General features: G+C 38.4%; 4 protein-coding genes across 6 annotated transcripts; 3 read left to right on the top strand and 1 right to left on the bottom strand.

Moving 5' to 3' along the window:
- Positions 1-60: 60 nt before the first annotated feature.
- LOC135671783 (uncharacterized) lies at positions 61-6278 on the bottom strand. 2 transcript variants are annotated; one of them, XM_065179985.1, is made up of 4 exons: positions 5921-6278; positions 3009-3361; positions 1308-2925; positions 61-1211 (listed from the first exon to the last, which is right to left on the bottom strand). In XM_065179985.1, exons 1-4 carry the CDS (start codon positions 6162-6164, stop codon positions 157-159), a joined length of 3270 nt encoding a protein of 1089 aa, XP_065036057.1. In that variant the 5' UTR covers positions 6165-6278; the 3' UTR covers positions 61-156. The 2 variants fall into 2 exon arrangements, with proteins under 2 accessions (XP_065036057.1, XP_065036056.1); XM_065179984.1 differs by having other exon boundaries at positions 61-2925.
- Positions 6279-10856: 4578 nt separating this feature from the next.
- On the top strand, positions 10857-12011 carry LOC135671781 (ethylene-responsive transcription factor ERN1-like). Its single transcript, XM_065179981.1, has one exon. The coding sequence runs from the start codon at positions 10963-10965 to the stop codon at positions 11755-11757; it is 795 nt and encodes a 264-aa protein (XP_065036053.1). The 5' UTR covers positions 10857-10962; the 3' UTR covers positions 11758-12011.
- Positions 12012-12116: 105 nt separating this feature from the next.
- LOC135671782 (small ribosomal subunit protein eS28-like) lies at positions 12117-14547 on the top strand. Its single transcript, XM_065179982.1, has 2 exons — positions 12117-12255; positions 14121-14547. The coding sequence occupies exon 2, from the start codon at positions 14123-14125 to the stop codon at positions 14318-14320; it is 198 nt and encodes a 65-aa protein (XP_065036054.1). The 5' UTR covers positions 12117-12255; positions 14121-14122; the 3' UTR covers positions 14321-14547.
- Positions 14548-16255: 1708 nt separating this feature from the next.
- Positions 16256-20559, top strand: LOC103982477 (lipid phosphate phosphatase delta). 2 transcript variants are annotated; one of them, XM_018825641.2, is made up of 9 exons: positions 16270-16397; positions 16504-16830; positions 17064-17159; positions 17271-17345; positions 17469-17599; positions 17858-17961; positions 18150-18278; positions 18386-18501; positions 19993-20559. In XM_018825641.2, the coding sequence occupies exons 2-9, from the start codon at positions 16666-16668 to the stop codon at positions 20401-20403; spliced, it is 1227 nt and encodes a 408-aa protein (XP_018681186.2). In that variant the 5' UTR covers positions 16270-16397; positions 16504-16665; the 3' UTR covers positions 20404-20559. The 2 variants fall into 2 exon arrangements, with proteins under 2 accessions (XP_009397684.2, XP_018681186.2); XM_009399409.3 differs by having other exon boundaries at positions 16256-16830.
- Positions 20560-20729: the final 170 nt, after the last annotated feature.

The following is a 20729-nucleotide window of genomic DNA, read 5'->3' as shown; positions in this document are numbered from 1 at the left end:
TTAACAGAATCAGATGCCCACAAATAGAGCTTTCTACTGCTTGTCCCGATACAGAGTGTCTTGTTGTGCCTTCTTTACCTTTATTTTCATGCTAAATTCTGATACCAAATTTATACCCAATAAACATCTGAACACAGTTATTCGGTTCTTTGCAGTCTATATTAAACTAGGGAAGTTTTGTTGATTGATGCAGCCAGAGTCATTGCGTAAGTCAGAAGTGTCGCCTGTAAGGCTAAGGTTCTCCATCCCTTCGAGAAGCTGATCTGTTGCGATACAGTACTCAGTGGCATCTATGGCAGCAGAGTCTTGAACCTCATCATCGCATGATTCGCCCAGCAAAACTTGTAGTGGAACTCCGCTGCTCCAATCTCTTTCAGGAACAAACGTGACATCCCAAATTGGATCATCAGAGGATGAAGCTGAAGTCGGTGTTTGTTCGAGTCTACAGCCTGCATAATTATCGTTGGGACTGCTGGAGTCATTGGCACTTGAAGCAACGTTGCTTTGGCCAGCGGCACTCGTCGTGTTCTCATGAATACTTCCAGTTTCATTTGCAGCTTGCCCATCGTAGTGGTCAGCAGTGGAAGCTGATGAATCCATGACGCCAACCTGATCTTTCTTTTTGATGGAATTGGTGACCAAGCTTGCGAATGTGCTACTGCTCTTGGACCATCCGTTACCAAGTTCGATCAGGCTTGCTCCACCAGGATCTACTTGATCATCATCACTGTCATTAAGTAGACCTCCTTGCCAATCCTTGCTAGCACTACAATCTGATATAAAACTCACATTATGAGACAGATCCTCCGTGAGAAGTCTTCCCTCTGATGCAGTTGCCGAAGTGGAATGATATCCATGTAGTTTCACTTTGTCGCCTCTCTTTTCCAAGGAACACCCAAGGGGACTGGTACTTGCTCTCTCGAGCCAGTGCTCGTCTTCATCACATTTGCAGTCCAAACCAGTTTTAGTAGTCAAGATGCTGAGATCAGTATCTTTCGTACTGATTCCATGATTTTGGGTGTCCAGTCCATCAGCTCCTTCACATGGAACTCCAACCACTAATGAAGATGTTTCACTCTTATCAACATTGTAAGGGTCAGATGAAATGGCTACCAGATTCGAAGTGCAGTTGGAAGTCTTGAGCTTCTCCGAGGAAAGAAAAGCCACTAAATCAGAGACCGCTTCACCATCCATGCGCATGTATGCTTCATCTTCATGGAAATTATGACTATTAGTCTCTGTCGTATCATCATAATTATCAAACTCATCTTCATCACTTGAAAACTCAGGTGCCTTGAATATCAAACCTGAATCCATCACAGGGGCAGGCAAAAAAGAGACCAAAGCATCAGCAGGTGTTGATGAGCCATCTAAAGCAGCAGAGACCTCTGAGATGCCTCGTATACTACAACCAGTATCGCATTCAGGATTTCTGACAGACCTTTCAGAAGCTCCTGAAACTGGAAATGAAGAGTCACTAACCGTGGTGTCCTTTACTTCATTCAATGTGCTGACAGAAGTGTCAGCTCCATTAGAGAGAACTTTAATAAGAGAAGGATTGAGAACACTTTCATCACCAGCACAAAGCTCGTAAGGTTCCATCACAGTCGCGTTGGGCTTTGAGCTTAAAAATGCTTGCAATGCCGAAGCTAATGCGTGGTCAAAAGATGAAAGCTTCTTATCTTCACTACAGTTCAAGTCAGAAGCTAAACTCACATCATCTTTAATACCCTCAGAATCTTTGTTGCCTGTGGAACAAAGCTTCTTATCCTGACTACAATTAGCATCAGAAGCTAGACCAGCATCATACTTTAAACATTCATCATCTTCGTTGGAGAATTCAGGTGCCTTAAGTACCAGACCTGGGTATATCCTAGAATCCGGGACACAGCCTGTAACACCAGAAGCCGGTAATGATGGATGCAGCATGGCATCAACTGGTAATGGTGGATCATGAAGAACAGTATCATCCTTATCGTTATCCCCTGATGCAGGTGAAGGGTTCAAACTGTCATTTTCTAAATCGGATGAAAATTCTGGGGCTGATATCCTTGTACATGCACCTTGTCGAGGAAACTGACCTCCTGCAGTGTGAAATAGCCTCTCCAGGTTCTGAAGTCTTGTCTCGATGCAACTGAGCGGCTTTAACAAGCTTTCCTCAAATCTTGAACAGAATGCTTCTATTCTTGTCACCCTCGAAACAAGTTCATCCAGAACCCTTTCAATACGATCACCTGCTTTGTATTCTTGTTGAGCAGATGATTTTGACATATGAACAAGACCAATTTGTTTCTCACTATATGTTGATTGTACATTTTCAGTTCTTGCCTTGGTTTCCTGTATAGAGGTACTTGAAGATGGTTCTCTCTCTGTTATTTTCTGATTAGATCCCAACTGCATGTTTTCTGGTTTTATCTCACTCTGATCACGTACTTGATTCAATTTTTGATCCACCGAGCAAGATGGTACTTCTTGGTTGGTTATCCTCTGGTCTGATGTGGAAAATGTATTTTCTGGTTTTAACTGAACCTGTTTCTGATCAAGCCCCAGTGTACAATCTACCTTATCAGATGTTGCTTCTTGTGGCATAACAACTGCCATATCTGAGCTTACTAGCTCGGCTTCCTTTTGCACACCATACTGATACTTACGCAATGCCGAGGCACCAAAAAAATTGTCTTGTGTGCTAGTTCCCGATTTAGATAATTGCAAAAGACTTGGCATAAACATGGCTAATAGAGAATTTCCTCCAAAATTTTCCCCCATACTGACAGGAGCACATGGAGTGTCGGTTTCAACAGGGTCAGCATATATGTAAATCTCTGACACATGGACACAAGTCTTGGTATTAAGTGACAGGAAGCGTAGTGTGACAGACATACAAGGACTGGCATCTGAAATATCAGCTGTTGCCTCATAATATATCTGCAAGTCACAAGTTGTAAGAAACTAAGAATAAAATGACAAACAAAGTGACGCATAATAAAATGGTACGAAACCATAATTACCTGACAATCTGTGTTGGAATTTCCATCAATTTTCCTTGATAGAACATTAATTTTGTGATCATGTGAAGGGGTGTCAGGTATCTTCACTTCTACCCAACCATCCTCATTGCTACTATTACTATCAGCAAGAGACATCTTGTCTTGTTTATCTGAAGTTGCATAACTTCCATTCTCACATTCGAAAGAAACCACATCAGAAGATGGTGTCACTTCTTCAGAAGCAACACCACAGCGCACAGTGCACAGATATTCCTTGCATTTATTCTGCTTGTCTGTGGCATAGTATACCTCGTATACCCGAGCTGTACTGCGAGCATATATCCTATGTATTTCATATTTTCTATTCAAACAAACTGCAGCAGAGCAAATAATTGCTAAATTAGCTAAAGAACGAAAAGATGGCTGCTGTTTGAGAAAGATGCAATGATTCAGTAATGCATTGGTGCTTTAACAAACTATAGTTCTCAGAAGAAGTGCATCCATATAGTCTAGGAAGGTACACAAACCTCAATAAGTTGAGTTACAGCCGATAAATGCTTCTGTCCACAAAGTCAAAACAAGCAATCTGAAGTACTGATATAACTTTATTATTCTTGCTTCCCATGAGTATTTAAATTCAAATAATAACACCTGAACTGATATAACTTCATAATTTTTAAATGATTTCATCATAGAGATGTGTGGTTTTGTTGTTGAACACAGATGACATGAAAGTTATAGATGTAAAATGAGGAAGAACAGAATTATTAAACAATGAACAGATAGAGAATGCACAAAACACAACTGGCAGATGATATTCTTTTCACAAGAAACCAATTCAAGTGAATATTTCTGTCACGAGCTTCTCTCATATGCTCCAATTATTAGTTCATCTAAGTGATCTTAAGACCAAGTCAATAAACAGCCAATGAGCCTAATACCTTTTCTATAACTTTAATTTTGACTACCATTCATGTTCAAATAAACTCTAGCATATAGGAATTAGTTTATAATAATGGATGTCTGGATAACTTATCCTAAGTAGAATGATGACAAAATAAATGCAACAAATTATAATAATCTAAAACTCAATAAAAGGCTTGGCACCACACATAAACTAGGCTCAAGCTGGACTTGTGCCTAAACTGATCAAATATAATCATAAATTGAGATTGGATTACATGGATGTGGGAGGTAGTATCATGAGTATTGAACCACGATCATATAATGAGGAAGAAAAGAAAACAAGAACAGATTAAACAGGGAGGAGAGACTGCAGAGAGAGAGAGAGAGAGAGAGAGAGAGAGAGAGTTGCTGGTGGCGACTGAAAAAGATAATTGGCACTTCTATAGGTAATTAATAAATTAAAATTTTCAAGTGATGCTTGTCACCACAAAGCATATATGTCATAGTTTTATTATAATTTATAATAGGTACCAATCAGCATGTGGTCCAAACCTGGACTCACATCAGTTTGCAGCTTTGCAGGAGTTTATTCAATCATAAATCAACCTACTGGGGCATCAAATGGCAAAAATACGGGTCTTATAGCTAGGTACAATCCTCGCACGTTGGTTCAGCAGGATTCAGCACAAGAAGGCCAGTTTAGCAAGATATGGGCGTAATAGAGCAATATGTAACACAATAACTAATCAATGGAGGACTACTTCATGGCTCAAGATAAGCAAAAGAGGTCCATCCAGCTAAAGGTAGAAATGGACAGCCAATCCTAGTGAAGATGGATGGAGAAAAGCTTCCAGTCCACTTGCAGCCAAGTAAGGAAAAAAAAAGTCCAAGCCTCCCGCAACTCTTGGCGATAATAGAGTTATATTTTTCATTATTCAATTATATTTATATGTATTATGTTTCAATATGTTTAGTTGATGTTATAGAAAAACTCTATATTTATATTGCATCTAATTGGATCTAAGAATCCTAATACTCGAATAGAACAGGAAGACAAGTTATTTTGTTATAAGAATTTGTATGGAAAATTCTAGTTACCTCGTCTAGTAAAGATTTCATTGGACGACAGATCTCTAAACAGCAAATTTTTCTCCCACAACTCTTGTACATATATGAGAACTGTTAAAGCATAAAGGCATACCTTTTTTCCTTATTCCCAGTATTGCTTCTTTTACCTTGTGTATTATCATGGAAGTTCCTCACTCTCAAACTAGAGAAGCCCTTGTTGAGCGGAACATATCCTAACCCACGACTATATCTTGACCAAGCAATTTCATAAAGAAAAGTGTACATCCCATCTCGAGCAACTACCTAGGAAATCTTAGGGAAGCAATTGCCACTGCAGAAAAGGATCCTAGAGTCAATTGCCAAACGAGGGGGGAAATTGCTTGATGACCAAAAAGGGGAACTTGATGGAACCAGAATTAGGGTTAGCTTCATCACTAAATAAACATTTTTTATCGATTGCTCTCCCTCCCTCCCTCTGACACACCTAAAATTGAGTATTGTAGTATATATCATACGTAATTATTTAGTAGAACTCTTTCATGTCATTTCTCACACTGACACACATAAAGAAGATAGCACGAATCCTAATTGATGAGAAAGAAGGGGAACTTGATGGCACCAGAACCATATAAGCTTGGTTGAGAGAAGGATATATCTAAAAATCAACCTCAGATATTAGTTAACTGGTTGCAGATACTCGTTCCAATGAACTTGAAACCCTAAAATTCTGTGGATTGGAAGGATCCAAAAGAAGAATTCCCGAAATACTTCAGTATAATTGGTTCCAGACATCAATGGAGCCCCACATCACGGAAGCCCACATCGAATCAACCAAAAATATTGTTGCATCGGAAATCATATAAGATCAAAGCCTCCCCTCATATCATCCACTACAATCGTTTGCCAATTTGATGTATTGCACAATCTACCAAAGATAATGTCAAGGTCAGTGGACTTACCCGTCACCTCGCAGGGAAGGAAGCCGAGCTCTTCCTCCTCAGCCGCCGCGTCTGCCGGGGGCCTGAGGAGAATAAGAGGCGTCGAGATCCCGGGGGCGGTGGGGGCGTCCTCCTCGGAAGTCTCGAAGGATATGGCGTCATGGAGGGATCCCCCGGTGACGATCCAGTTCGTCGACACCGTCCAGCGATTCACAGCAGCACTGCTCTCTACGTCTCCGGCCGCCGCCCCCGATGCCGCTTCCATCGCACTCGAAACCTGCTCGGCGTCGTGCTCCGTGTGTTCCGAGATGGATGACTATCGTTTGCACCGCACAAGGAGAGTTCGATCTGAGGCGCTGCTCGATAGTTAAAGGTTCTTCTCTACCACTCTTTTCTACCTTTCTAGTGATTGGTCTCTTCATATAGAGGAAATGGAAAACCGTAAATGGGTAAAATGGATAGGCGATTTCTCTAGGTATTTTCTTATTAGTACCCCTATATTTTTTTGGGAAAATATTTTTTAATTAAAAAATATTTAAATTGTTCCTCATAAATTTTCCATATATTATGATTTTTTGATATGTTACTATCAGAATGAAAATGATATAAAACATACTTGAAAATATTATAGATGAGATAAATGAAATCAAAATATACAAAATAATTATTTGATATATCATACTATGATTCAAATATGTATTTATAACAATTTAAGAATAAAACATCTAAATAAAAAATTAAAATTAATTTATTATAATATTTTGATATCATAATAAAAATATAATAAAACTTACTTGAAAATATTATAAATAATATAAATAAACTTTTATCCTCAATTAAACTAACTAAAAGCATAAAAAAAAATATATTATAATGATCTACAAGCAATAACAACCAAAAAGACATAATAAGATGTAACTTATAGTATTTTTTTAATAACATTTATAATATTTTCAATACATAACTTACTATTTAGAATTTCTTTTTTACTATTCATAATTGCTTATTATTCACAATCTTTTCAAATAATATTATACTATTCATATTTTTCAGGTTAATATTAATGACATAAAAGATATATGTACATAACCCTTAAAAAGTTAAATTACTATAATAAATATAAAAAATATTTCTTACCTCCTATTCAATCTTTAGTTTGTCTCATTTTATCATCTATTTTATTTTTCATCTTTTTACATCACCTTAGGCGATTAAGAGGAGTAAAAGAGGTGGAAAAAAAGAGTTATAGGAAATGAATGAAAAGATTTTATTAAAATTAAGTCAAGAAAAAAAGTTATAGGAAATGAATAAAAATATTTTATTAAAATTAAGTTATAAATTAAGGACATATATATATCTATTTACAATGGGATACCTTAAGAATATTTAAAGTTTAAATTGAAAATAATAAAAAAATAACAAATACTAATATCCTTTCAATGCCTTAATAAATATTAAAAAATATTACAAATGAGTTAAATAAAAATACTATAACAGTCTAAAACTAGTAAAAAAATAGAAATACCAATAATTTTTTTAGAAAATCACCCAAACAAGATATTTTTCTCCTACCCTTCGAATCCCCAAATGACATATGTAGACGTCAGTCTTCTTATACTTATTTCCTACCCACATTTCCTAGTTGGTGATTCATATAGTGATACCATGTATTATGTTCTTTGAAGTTGGCCTTCATTACAACAATCAATATGTTTGAGATTGAGGATCAAATCCAATAAGAAATCATGATATGAAAACATTACTGCTAACTCATTTTAGATTTTATGGATTAATCTAATTGAGAAATTAAAGACCAACGTACGTTTGAAAATAAAACTATAGTTATATATCAAACAAGGAAAATTACATTATTTCATATTCCATGCCAACAAAGTATAAGATACTCTTTTTGATGCCTATATCATATCAAGTTAAGCTTCATGTAAATTCTGATGACAACCAACATTACATCCCAAGGAAAATAAAATTAGAATTTGGTCAAAAAAAGTGTGTATATATATATATATATGAAAGGTTGGCCGCACGTCTCTTCCCTACACCCAGTCGTCGACATGCGCCCATCGCCGTTCACAGCCACTCATTCCTTCCTTTCTTCCACAGCCGTTCCTCCAACCATGACAGCTTCCTTCCTTCCTTCCTCTTCCCTTCCAACTCCTACCTCTCTCTACCGTATAAATCCACCGCACCACCACATGAAGGCATTCCCACTTGTCTCTTATTCTCATCCTTCTGAAATCAACCTTTGTCGTTACCAACAATGGAAGCTGGTCTTAAGCTCAGGCTCTTCGCTGTCGCCGTGATGGCTGTCGTCGCGGCATCTTCCTTGGTGGAGAAGGCTGTCGCTACCGACGCTCCCGCCCCTGGCCCTTCCTCTGGCGCCGCTGCCACCCTGGCTGCACCCGCTGCCGTCCTCGCCTCGTTGTCGGCCCTCGTCGTTGGATACTTCGTCTGCTGAGCAACGGCGGACTAATTCTTTGCTGTGATTCCTTCATCGATTCTCTTCCTTCACGGTTGCACTCAGTTTGATGAGTGTATCATGTATGCATTCTTATGGTGCTTTCGTCGACGTTATTTCTTGTCTGGTTAGAAGTATAGATGAAGTAAAAGACTGTATTGCCTCAGCAATTATATGATCTCACCTTCTTTCAGTGCTTTGTCATGTTTGTGGAATACAAATAAAGCATCATCTAAAAACCTGTTACTGATATGCATTTGCTTTGATACTTTAGTCAAATGGAGGTTTGGCTAGACGAATCTGCTGCAGTTCTATTGACTGTGAGGTGTTCTTCCCCTCAAAGAGTGATTGAGGTGAAGCATTCTTTGCTTTGCCTGCTACACTCAGACTAGATGTTCTGAGGTTGAAAGGTTTGCTTATTGGCACTGTGATACTGTTTTGTAATTGGAGATGTGACCAGCATTGGCATTTCTTTTCTTCTTGTATCTAATTCTTGTGGATGTAGCCACCACTGATAAAGGATTCATCCTTCTTGTGATCCATCCAAAGAAGAAACTTTGCTTGGTGATGCAAGTGAACTAATTGTTCCCTCTCAGGCATTTGCCTTGTTAATCTTTGCAACATTAACAAGGAGGGAGATGATTTGAGGCCTTGCAGATAATATAATTTTTTATTGGTGACACCTAAAACAATAAATTTGAATGTTAAAGACTCTTATTATTTTATCTAAAATTAGGAAAAAAATTATTATATTATATCATATACATGACGCTCACATATGGACTCAAACATAAGACCTATCATTTGTGTAACAATGCTTTTATCACTACTCTCTCGATATATCTCCTTTTTACGTTTTCTTTTATCAAGCTATTTTCTTTTCGTGTTTGTGTTATCAATTCGGTCGATATAAGATTTTTTTTATGACCTAAAGTGATCAAGTTTTTATAAACAAAAAATTTCTATTTACGTGGATAATAATAAGACAACAATTTAATCAGAGGATATTTTAGTATTGCTGTTCCAACAATATGAGCTCAACATATTGATTCAAATTTTTCATTGAACTTATATTTGGTGTTTAAATTTGCTCATCTTAGAAGATCTCAAAAGCAAACAAATCAACATTGGTGGAATTATTTGTTTTTTGGCATCTCATTGCATGCTTCATGGATCCATTCTACTGAAACAGTCATCACTCAATTCTAATAAGCTTGGGATGACCTCCTCCATCAAATAAATTGTTCAGTTGAACTAATTCCTACTGTTGATTCCATCACTAGTTTGGCTTCTTTTTCTTCTTTTGATAGATAAAGTTTTGGCATCTTTGAACTTAGATAAACTTATATTAGGTGGAGATGTCATTCATGAGATTGGTCTTCAGGTCACCAGACACGAATCTCTCAATTGTATAAACAAAAATAAGCTTGTCTTGGGACATTCAAGAACATGAAAGAGACACTATGGACCTCCTAACCACTCCATATTATACCATTATACCAACAAAACCACCTCCTCAAACTTAAGTTTAGTATATATATCCTTTAAGAAATTCGACTTTATCTCTAGAAGTATAAGTTTAGTGTATATCATTGATATATGTCAAGAATTGTACCAAAAAAGAAAAAGCTATCAAAAGTATACTTAGGAATGAGAGGACTGCATGTTCTAACTCATAAACAGGCCTGTATGATATGCTTATCTGCCATGACTTTGATGGCCTTTTAATAATCCATTGTATATTGATACATGCAGCTTTTGTTCTTCAAAATGGTGAGGCAATTTAATTTCCAAGATGAACAGTTCTTCTGAATTGTTAATACCTGAGAGATCATCTTCCAATCTGCAACTTCTGAGGAGCAAAAGCAAAGTATTTTATGTTCCATTCTTTTGCTTTTCCTTTCAATAGCCAGTTTGAGTTCTTTCACCCTTTTCACCTAATGTTGGAACTACGTCGTTGTCCCTTTCTTCCTTCGCTTAAGATGCAGCTTTGTATGCATCCATGTCGTCGGGTACCACGAAGAGCTCTCAGCTTCTGCCAAATGGCGAATGGTCGTGCGTCCATGACGTCTCTGCCTCGTAGGAGTTGACCCAGCAAGAACAAGGTGGGTGACTTCTTGATGCCCTTAGTGTTCTTGTCCTCCATTGTATTGGCAGATATGTCCCCTGAATGGAAGAATCATCAGCTTATTGGCATGCAAAAACCAATGGTTTAACAGCCACACCACTTGAATCCTATGAACAACTTAGAGAGAGAATATTACTGTCAATGACAAAGAGTTTGATGCCTCCATGTCAATTATAAGGGTAGATTGGTATAACCATGAAGAAGCACTGTGCTCTGTGAGCTTTAGACATGTTCAGCACAAACTACATTCTCATTGTTTTCTCATAGGATGCTCAGTCATCAACCTGAACACCACAAAGTCCAAACAGCAAACTGACAAGAAGGACATGACAAGCCCTCCATTAACTCAATCATCCCTGCAATATATCTTCTCTCCCCTCCCCTCCCCAATAATTGAAACTCATCCTCTCTTCCTTCTCCCTCGTCCAACGCCAAGCTCCACAACCCACCATCACATCCATGGAAATCCACTTCCAACCTCAGAGGCATCCACGCCAGATCCCTGTCTGTAAACCAGCAAGCAGATCCAAGAAGAGGAGCAAGAGCAGCAGCAGCAGCAAGTTTGTAGGTGTGAGGCAAAGACCATCGGGAAGATGGGTGGCAGAGATCAAGGACACCACGCAGAAGATAAGGATGTGGCTGGGGACGTTCGAGACGGCGGAGGAGGCCGCCCGGGCCTACGACGAGGCCGCCTGCCTCCTCCGTGGCTCCAACACTCGCACAAACTTCATCACCCATGTCGCCACGGACTCCCCTCTCGCGTCGAGGATTCAGAATCTTCTCAACCTCAAGAAGCAGACTACCAGCGCTAGCAATCCTTCCCCGTCCAACATTTCTCCTTGCGACCCTTCTGCAACCTGCACTGGCGCAAGTAGTGCCGCTTCGAGCAGCATAGAACCTGAAAGCTGCACTAGTAACAACAGTCTTGGCAGTGTTGCTTCCTGTCTCGAGAGCCAGCAGGACATCAGCCAAATGGCTGATGAAGTGTACAGGCCGTGCTTTAGCAATGGCGGTGAGGATCTCGAGTTCTGGTCATCCTCGCCATTGCCGTCGGACTCGTGGCTGTTTGATTGTCTCGAACTGCCCAAGGTTGGCCCGGAGATCTCCGAGTTCGAGAGGATGAAGGTGGAGCGGCAGTTCTCGGCGTCGCTCTACGCCATGAACGGAGTCCAGGAGTACTTCGACATGGTGCACGACCCTTCAGATACGCTGTGGGATCTCCCTCCCCTCTGTCATTTGCCTTGCAGGACTTGATCGTCCGGCCACATCTACTCTCCCACTAAAGTTTTGCTGTCACAAAGCAATGGCAGTGAAGAAGAACAGATCACCTTCCAATGGAACTCGGTTGTAACTATGTACTGTCTTTGGCTCCTGTCCTGTATCTTCTCTTAAAACTAGTGTTGTAACCATGGATTGTCTTTGGATCACCTAAATTTTCTTGAACTAGTGTAAGAAGAGGGAAGAGTACAACATTGACTCGAATTGCATCTAATCGATTTGGTTCTTGGATCAAGTTTGACCAATTTTGACTAGAGAACGGGACAATCTTGAGACATCACATTGTGAACCCATGAAACCTCGGTTTGGTTCAGTTCGGCCCGGCCGATTAGCCAACTCGTCTTCCGTCGAACCGTGCCCTGCCCGGCCCACATTTCACTCTTCGTCTATATAAACTAGGGTTTCTTGGCTTTCTCCGGACGAGCGACCGAGGCGTGCGGCGTGGATTCTTCATCTTGAATCGATCTCGGCAAGGTTTGAGAACAAAGAACTCTTTCTCTCTCTGTTTTCTCCTTCCTTCTCTTAGCAATGGATTCTGTGGTGTCTTTGTAGTATGATCGGGGCATGTCATCCGCGCTTTCTTTCTTCTACATCTTATACATAGCATATGATATTTATGCTAGTCAAGATGATCTTGTACAGTTCTGGTCGGACGGACTGAATCTTTAGTTTCTTATAGTGATTTTGGTTGAGATTCAAATCTAAACATGATGCGATGTATGTTACAGGAGATCGATTTCGAAATGTTTCCTCCAAAATCCATCTTTTTTGAAAGAAAATTGTACTGTTTTTTTATTGGAACAATATTTTGATTGAAGAAGTTTCCAGATCTCTAACGAGTTGGTGGAGAACGGAAAGTCAGTTTCGGTGAACCTTCTTTATCACTTCTTTGAACCCTAACGGTGGATACAAATCCATCGTAGCTCTTCTTTATCTTTGAAGTAGAAGGAATTACAGTTTACTGGAGGTATCATTTTGAGCTATATGAGCTGTGTATCTAGATATAGGAGTAGAAGAGGTTTAAGTGTTGTATTTTTCCTTGCAACTCAGGTCAGAAGTTCCTCTTTTGATTGCAAAGTTTGCCATTTCACTTCCATATTATGATTCCATGAAGCACAGAGGGGTTCAAAATGTTGTGGTGTTTGCCTCATTTTTGTGTCAGACGATAGAAATAGGATTTTTCTCGATAAGTGCTGAGTACTGCAAACATATTAGAAATTTTTTTCCCCATATATGTTTAGTTGTATTAAAAAGTTATATACATGTTAGACACTTAAATCATCCATGTGAGGCCTCAAATCAAGTAAAATATTGACACTTAGATCATCCATAGGTTTGGAAGAGACATTGATCTGGTTTGGTCGAAACTGGATTTGGCTCGGGCGTGCCCCCACTGCCTGGACCACTTACAGGATTAGATAGTTGAAGGCAAGCGCCACGCCTAGGAGAGTGCCCGGTGACTTCACTGGGAGAGAGTGAAAAAAACACTGCAGGATTAGATAGTTTTAGTAGAAGCTCAATCCTTATAGTCAAGCAGACTAGCATTGGTGGAGGTGCTATGCTGTCTTAGGTTTGTTTTCATTGTATCTCCATTTTCCATATTCTTTTAATTTTTTTGTTCAGTTTGTTTTAGATGGTGGTAATACCTGTGTGTATGCATATATTGCTGCCATAGGAACACCCACTGTTACGATAGTAGCATTAGCTTTTGGTACTGCGCAAACATTTTTCATGTCTGCAAGTGCAACTGACAACTTGGTGCTCACCTAGCACCAAGCTGTTCGATTATGCACAATCTTTTCTCGGAACTTGTTCAGAAAATTTGTACCAGATGATTGATATCTGAATAATTCATATAGTTATTCTAGGTCTTTTTGACCTGTCAGATCTCAGGTCCTTGATGGTGGCACTTTTGGAACTTTTTACTGATGAATATAATACTCAGTTGGTATGTCATTTTATCTTGTTTTCTTTCCATTGTGAGGCAATAGCACTTATTGTAGACCACATGTTGTGTGTGTGTGTCAACTTTCATATCATGAAGTGACAAGTTACAGCTTACTTTGAGCAAAATATACTCACACGGATGCTCTGTCCTGCTAATGGCAGATTGTGAATGCGACTAATAGAATCATCACTGACCTCTTTGTTGACATATCTACTTTATTGATAGAGGTTGACTTGCAGTTGATACTAGTACCATCCAATATGCTCACCAAGTTTTGTTTTCTTTGATATTTTTTTTATTGTTGAGCTGCTATGTTCTTCATCTTCTTCTAGATGTTGATTTATGTTGAGCAACTGATCTGATTGCATTCCACATTAAATTTAATGAACAGCAATGGATGCTCAAGCTAAGCTTGCAGTTGTGGTGAAGGTGATGGGCCGAACTGGATCTAGAGGTCAGGTTACCCAGGTTAGGGTTAAGTTCTTGGACGACCAAAACCGGCTGATCATGAGGAACGTTAAGGGCCCAGTGAGGGAAGGTGATATCCTTACACTTCTCGAGTCTGAAAGGGAGGCTAGGAGGTTGCGCTGATGATACTTCAAAAATGGATTATCTTTATTAGCTACAGACTCTAATCATCTTCCTCTTTGCCATGGTTTCTGTTTCTCTGGTATCATTTATCTCAATTTTGTGGCTTGTGGATGTGCTATAAAGAAAATCATGAGTGGTGGTTTTTATATTGCTGACTATTGTGGAAACTGCATCGTGCTATTGTGAACTCCATTGTCTGTTCAATTTGTTTCTTGTGTTCTCTTTTAGATGAACTGCATGTATTATCTTCATTCTTATGTCTGTTCAATTTGTTTCTTGTGTTCTCTTTTAGATGAACTGCATGTTGCACATCGATGACAATTTATTCTCTCGATGCATACTTACATATAGATATTAATATAAAGGGGCCATGCTGGTTGTCTTTGGCTACTGCCATCCTGTCGTGTAATTTTTTGCCAGACAATGTAGGTTTACTATGTTCATCCGCATGGCTCAGTGCTTTCTGGAATCACACAATAATACCATGAGCATGCCTAAGATGTTTTCTAATACAGGAATAAATTTAGAGAGATTGGTGGCCTCATGATCTTGATTCTTGCTGTCTTCATTATCATTCCAAACATGCATCCTCATCAAACATTAGCTACCTATTTCTCTTGATCCTGTTTCTTCACAATTAACCCGGGCAGTCCATTATGTGTAACAAGTAATATTTGATCCATAAATTTATGCTATTTTTTGTAGATATAGAATTTTATGCATCCAAGAACATTTGTCACTTATATAATATTCTATTTTTTGTTAATATCTTAATTGATCTGAATCAAATTCAAATTCAAAGATGATGAGGTTCCAAGGCTAATTAGAAATTATTTCTATAGTTAGTTAACCTTCCTGGTTTCTATATTTTAAAAAATTATGTCGATAATAAAAATAAATATCTAGATTTATTTATTTTAATATTATTAGATATATATATATATATATATATATATATATATATATATATATATATATATATATATATATATATATATATATAAGATAGATAAATAATTTTAACGTTTTAGTTGGTGATGACAGATGACATCAATGGGAATAAATGAGAATAAAGAGAGACCACTTATAACCCTAGTAACGTTGTTGTTCGTTATCATCAATTAGAATATTAAAATTAATTTTTGATATTTTTATTGATAAAATTGATAATTTTAGGATAAATATATCTAGATATTTTATCTTCATAATTATATAATTTTTTTTAAATGTAAGGATCGAAAATTTAAAATTAGCTTCCACCAATTGTTGGTTGAAGGCTCGTAGCAGCAATATATATATATATATATATATATATATATATATATATATATATATATATATAGTTGATTTTCAAATTTATTCCACTTAAATTTAATATATAAATATAGATCTTTGTAAAATTTAAAAAATTACATAAATTTAGAATCACATTAACACCCTTAAAATAAATAAAATATGTATCTACAAGTTGGATGACATTTGTATTATGTTCCTCAAAATTTATTTTTATGAAAATAAGAAAGAGTATTTTAAAATCATTTTTATTGGTAAAACATTAGGCTTGAGCATTGGCCGAAATCGAAATCGAATCGGTTCCATGGAATCGATTCCTAGGTTTAAAAAATCATAATCGACGACTCCATAAAAAAAGAAAAGAAAAATTAGACGGTATTTTCTTCGTTAGAACGAGAGCAAAGTTGTGTGTTCCGTGCTAATGTTCCTCCTGTCTTTGAGATCGGAGGCAGAAGCGGGGACTCAAGTGCAAATGTGCATCGGTGAGCCCCTTTTGAACAAAGAAATAACAAAGGCTAAATGAGAATCTGTCTGTACTTACTCCCGATGTTACCTGCTTTGTGAGTCCGAGCAGACATGTGGGACCGCCTCTGCAGTCAATCATAGAGGTGGGCGGGTTACTTTTCTTCTTCCAAAAACCAAGGAACAAACGCGCGGCCTCCATTCCATCCCCCCCACCACTGTTCCCTGACCTCGGCACCGAGTAATCTTCCCTATGGTTTCGATTAACTCTTCGACGTCCGAAATCCGCAGAGCGACCGCCAAAGATGACTTCTTCGGATCTGTAGGACGTCCAAATTGTTGGTTTTTTGGTCTTTTTCATCGTATTGGAGCGTATAAGCGAGTCTGCAATTCCCTCATTTATAGCGCCACCAACTTCGGTGGAACAGGTCCCCGTAGCATCAAAGGCGGGAGAGCTCACAGCTCAGAGGGGGTTGTAAGAGGGCCCTCCTTTGTTCCCGTTTCGAAAAGGTGGGATCTTTATTTCCGATTCGGTAGAGATTTATTAGCGGCAGCAGGGAGCGGGGAGGGAGGGAGGAAGGAGAGGAGGGATGGAACGGGGCGTGACGTACTGGCAGGCGTTGATCCTCTCTTCGATCTTGGGTTGGGTGGTGGCCTCGTCGCTGTTCGGTCTCACCCGGAGGGTAAGAGCCATGACGCAGCCCTGGGTCACGCGCCGCGTGCTCGCGGATACCCCGTCGATCCTTCGTTTACAGGTGAACACGATAGCTGTGTCGGATTCTCGTCTTCTTATATCTGGTTAAAAAAATTTGGATTTTCTTCGCTACTTTTGTGTACGGGTGAAGAAGATGTGATCTTACTGCGATTTCGGCAGGTTTTGTTGTTTAATTTGTGATACATAATTGACATTTCCAACTTGTACGTGTAATTGTGCTCAAGGTAGAGTTTTGATCCGAGTTCTGAGGGTTTCTTGGTTGATTTCGAACAGAGGTTGCATCACTGGTCCCTGGACAACATGTTCTCGGTGCTGTCATGTGTTGTGTCAGTGCCCTTTTATACAGGATTTCTTCCTATTCTTTTCTGGGTAGGTCTTGTTGTTTGTTGTCTTCTCCTTTTTCTTCCTCGTTTTCCCTTTCTTCCTCTCTCTGAGCGGAAGGTACATGATAAATTTCCTTGGATTGTTGGTAATTCTCAGAGTGGGCATAGCAAATTGGCCAGACAGATGACCCTGTTGATGGCTTTCTGTGATTATGTCGGGAATTCCATAAAGGTAACTAGATATTAGTTTCGAGCTATTATTCTTGGTGGAGTGATCTAGCTAGTGATCTTTGTAAGTTCAAGCCACTGCTTGTTTTTTATTTATCGGATTTTTTTTTGTTATATGGATATATAGGATCTGGTATCAGCTCCTAGACCAAGTAGTCCACCTGTGAGAAGAGTGACTGCTACAAAAGATGAGAAGGAGAATGCCATGGAATACGGACTGCCATCTTCGCACTGTCTGAATACTGTATGCTTGTCAGGGTAATTTCTTCGTTTTCGATGATTGTATTGAGTAGTCTCTTTGTCATTGTTTATTTTTTGTTCCAAAAAGTAATATTTTAATTTTTTTTCCTGTGATTTGAGTTATATGATTAATCAATCTCATAAATTAGCGATAAGGGGTATGAAGGTCCTTTCATCACACAAGCTCCTTGAGGATTTAGTAGCATTAATGCGCACAACAATATATTGTATCGGAATGTGACTTACCTTTTATTATCTTTTTTATGGTTCTTGCAGATATTTGTTGCACTATGTACTTATATACTATCCCCAAAGAGATGGAATTGTGGTTGCCACTATGTTGGGCCTAGTTTTCTTGCTTGTCATGCTAATTGGTGTCGGTGAGACGACTTCTACTTGGCAGAACTTTTTTTTCTTGGATATTCTAGTAACAGCACTGAGGAGTTGAGAAATGAATGCCATATTCATCTGCGAAAGAAAAAGAGATCTAATCTCGGTTTATAATTTTGGTCCTTGACAATTCTTCTTTTAGGTGTATGACTTCTGTTCTTTATGTTTGTCCATTCAGGCAGGGTGTACTTAGGCATGCATAGCTTGATTGATGTTATGGCTGGAGTTGGCTTTGGGCTTGTCATACTTTCTTTTTGGTTGATGGTCCATGGATACGTCGATGAGTTTATTATCTCTGAGCAGAATGGTAAGCATAGAGACTTTACAAACAATTTACATGTTGATTTTTGAATGCTAGTTTTAGGTTGTCTTTCTCAACCACCAATGACTTCTTGCGGTTTACTTGTTTTTCAGTTACATCCTTCTGGGCAAGCCTGTCTTTTCTATTGTTCTTTGCATATCCTAATCCAGAATTTCCAACTCCAAGCTTTGAGTACCACACGGCCTTCAATGGCGTTGCATTTGGAATAGTAAGTGCGTCTCTTTTTCACCTGGTTTCTTTGGAACATTTACTGCTTTTATCAAATAGTTCTTATAAACTTTTTCATGCTTCTTGTATCATATATCTGATATATCAAGACTGAATCTAGTGCTATACTTTACATTTTTGAACTTGGATTCAAGGGAAAGAAATCGTGGAGATGAAATAACTCACCCAGAACACCTTTTAAAAGATTACGTGGTACTATTGGGTCGAATAAACCTTTATGGAATAAATACTCAGACACTTGTGAACCTTCAGGTATTACCTTTTTTAATTTAAATGAAAATATTCTTTTTGAGAAATATACAATAACTAGCTTGTTTATACACAGAGTAGGCATGATCTTTAATTAGGATGTGGTGCTGTGTTCAGGATCGAGTGTATGTCCAACCTTTTCAGAGTTGACTTAGTGTCACTATTGGTGGAAACTATCACTTCATTACTTGAAGTTGTAGAAGTGTTTGCATGCCTATCTCCCTGGTGGCGAAAATGCAATAATTCATTACTCACTTGAAGAAGATGTTCTTGAATCTTCGGAAGGTAGTATGATAATTATTTATCATAGTGAATGCTAACATTATGTTGACTATAAATAGTAAGCTTCAGTTGTCTTCAGATGTAAAATATGCATGAACTGTAAGTGCCTTTATGCTATTGAATCTTCGGAAGATGTAAAATATGCATTACTCATTTGAAGATGTTGTTCTTGAATCTTCAGAAGGTAGTAGCATAATTATTTATCATAGTAAATGCTAACATTATGTTGACCGTAAATGGTAAGCTTCAGTTGCCTTCAGATGTAAAATATGCATGACCCGTAAGGGCCTTCATATTTTGAAATACGTTGAGCATCTCACAAATAAGTGAGAGCCTTCCTCCATATCCCTTTTTCTTTTTGTTTTCCTTGGTGCTTTTTCTCTGTCTTTCTCTTGCCCGCATCCCTTTCTATTTGCTATTTGCACCACTTTGTTCATCTTTCTCATGTGTGGTTCTCTCCTCTGTTTGTCTCTGTACTTTCTGACTCTCCCTCTTTGTCAGTCTCTCCAGTAAACATCACCTCTATGTGTACAGCAGATAGAACTTTTTTTCTCCATTTTTTTTTTATCTACAGTGCACTATATTTCGTCCATAACTTTCATTAAAAACCACCATTCTATCTGTCTCTCTTCCCTATCGATCCCCACCCTTTTACCCCAAGGATATCAAGATTTGCTATAGCCAGTAATTTTTGTGTTAGCCAGCTTAGCTGGTAAAGACTTTGACAGATTATCGCAAGGTTCTGAGCTTGGATTCCGTTTTCGCCATTTATCTTTTGTGTCAATGGCAGAAGTTGCCTAAGGCAACTATAACTATCACATTTTTCAGAAAAAATAACTGTGTACTCTCGCATCAGCTTGGCAACATCATGATTATTCTTCTGGTAATATATCGTAACTAATCCAAAGTAGAAATGCTAATAAAAAAGTTTGTCGTGCAGGTTAGCGGAATTCAGCAAACATATACTCTTTTTCACCATGATAATGTTCCGCGTGTTTTCAGCCACCAACTACCAGTTGCAGTCTTCCTAGGACGGATATTGATCGGCATTCCCACGATACTTATTGTGAAGTTCTGCAGCAAAGCTATAGCTAAATGGTTGCTCCATATTCTTTGCAACACTTTGGGTATCCCAATAGTATCATCATGCTATGTCCCAACAACCCTGAAGGGATCGGATACCAAAGACAAACCTGAGAATAAGCAATCAGTTTATCTTCAGAAACTGATGGTTATCTTCCCACAGAAGGCATATGACGTGGATACCGGAATTCGATTTCTCCAGTATGCTGGCCTCGCATGGTCGGTGGTCGACTTGGTTCCATCGCTCTTCTTGCATCTCAATTTGTAGCAGCTTTGTTTTCCCTTGGATTAGAAACTCACACTCAGGTTAACGCGGTTAACAATTCATTTTGTGTTGCTTCCAAGGGGTTGTAGATGAATTTTTTAAGATGAATTTTTTTGTAATATTTTTACTTGTAATGTGAGAAGTTTTGTCTTTAGATTATTTGCTGGATAGGCTGTTTTAGTGGTATCAGACATGGATGGGTCTCTGAGGGACTTTTACTCTCTTTACTAGCAGAGTAATAAATCAGCAAAAGTCTAATAAGTCTAATAAATCTCTGATAAATAGACCTCATCTTAGCAATCACACAAACCTACTGAAATCATCCACCC

Source organism: Musa acuminata, chromosome BXJ1-4 (assembly GCF_036884655.1).
Source record: "Musa acuminata AAA Group cultivar baxijiao chromosome BXJ1-4, Cavendish_Baxijiao_AAA, whole genome shotgun sequence".
Lineage (NCBI taxonomy): Eukaryota > Viridiplantae > Streptophyta > Magnoliopsida > Zingiberales > Musaceae > Musa > Musa acuminata.
The sequence above is the reverse complement of the archived record's forward strand: the minus strand, read 5'-3'. Positions and strand labels throughout refer to the sequence as shown.

Coding starts and splice junctions, on each gene's coding strand:
- LOC135671783 (XM_065179984.1), bottom strand. CDS start 6,164: ATGGAAGCGGCATCGGGGGCGGCGGCCGGAGACGTAGAGAGCAGTGCT. Junction 3,362..5,920: donor CCTTCCCTGCGAGGTGACGG/GTAAGTCCACTG, acceptor GCTCTGCTGCAG/TTTGTTTGAATAGAAAATAT. Junction 2,926..3,008: donor ATTCCAACACAGATTGTCAG/GTAATTATGGTT, acceptor TGTGACTTGCAG/ATATATTATGAGGCAACAGC.
- LOC135671781 (XM_065179981.1), top strand. CDS start 10,963: ATGGAAATCCACTTCCAACCTCAGAGGCATCCACGCCAGATCCCTGTC.
- LOC135671782 (XM_065179982.1), top strand. CDS start 14,123: ATGGATGCTCAAGCTAAGCTTGCAGTTGTGGTGAAGGTGATGGGCCGA.
- LOC103982477 (XM_009399409.3), top strand. CDS start 16,666: ATGGAACGGGGCGTGACGTACTGGCAGGCGTTGATCCTCTCTTCGATC. Junction 17,962..18,149: donor TGTCATGCTAATTGGTGTCG/GTGAGACGACTT, acceptor TTGTCCATTCAG/GCAGGGTGTACTTAGGCATG. Junction 18,279..18,385: donor TATTATCTCTGAGCAGAATG/GTAAGCATAGAG, acceptor CTTGTTTTTCAG/TTACATCCTTCTGGGCAAGC.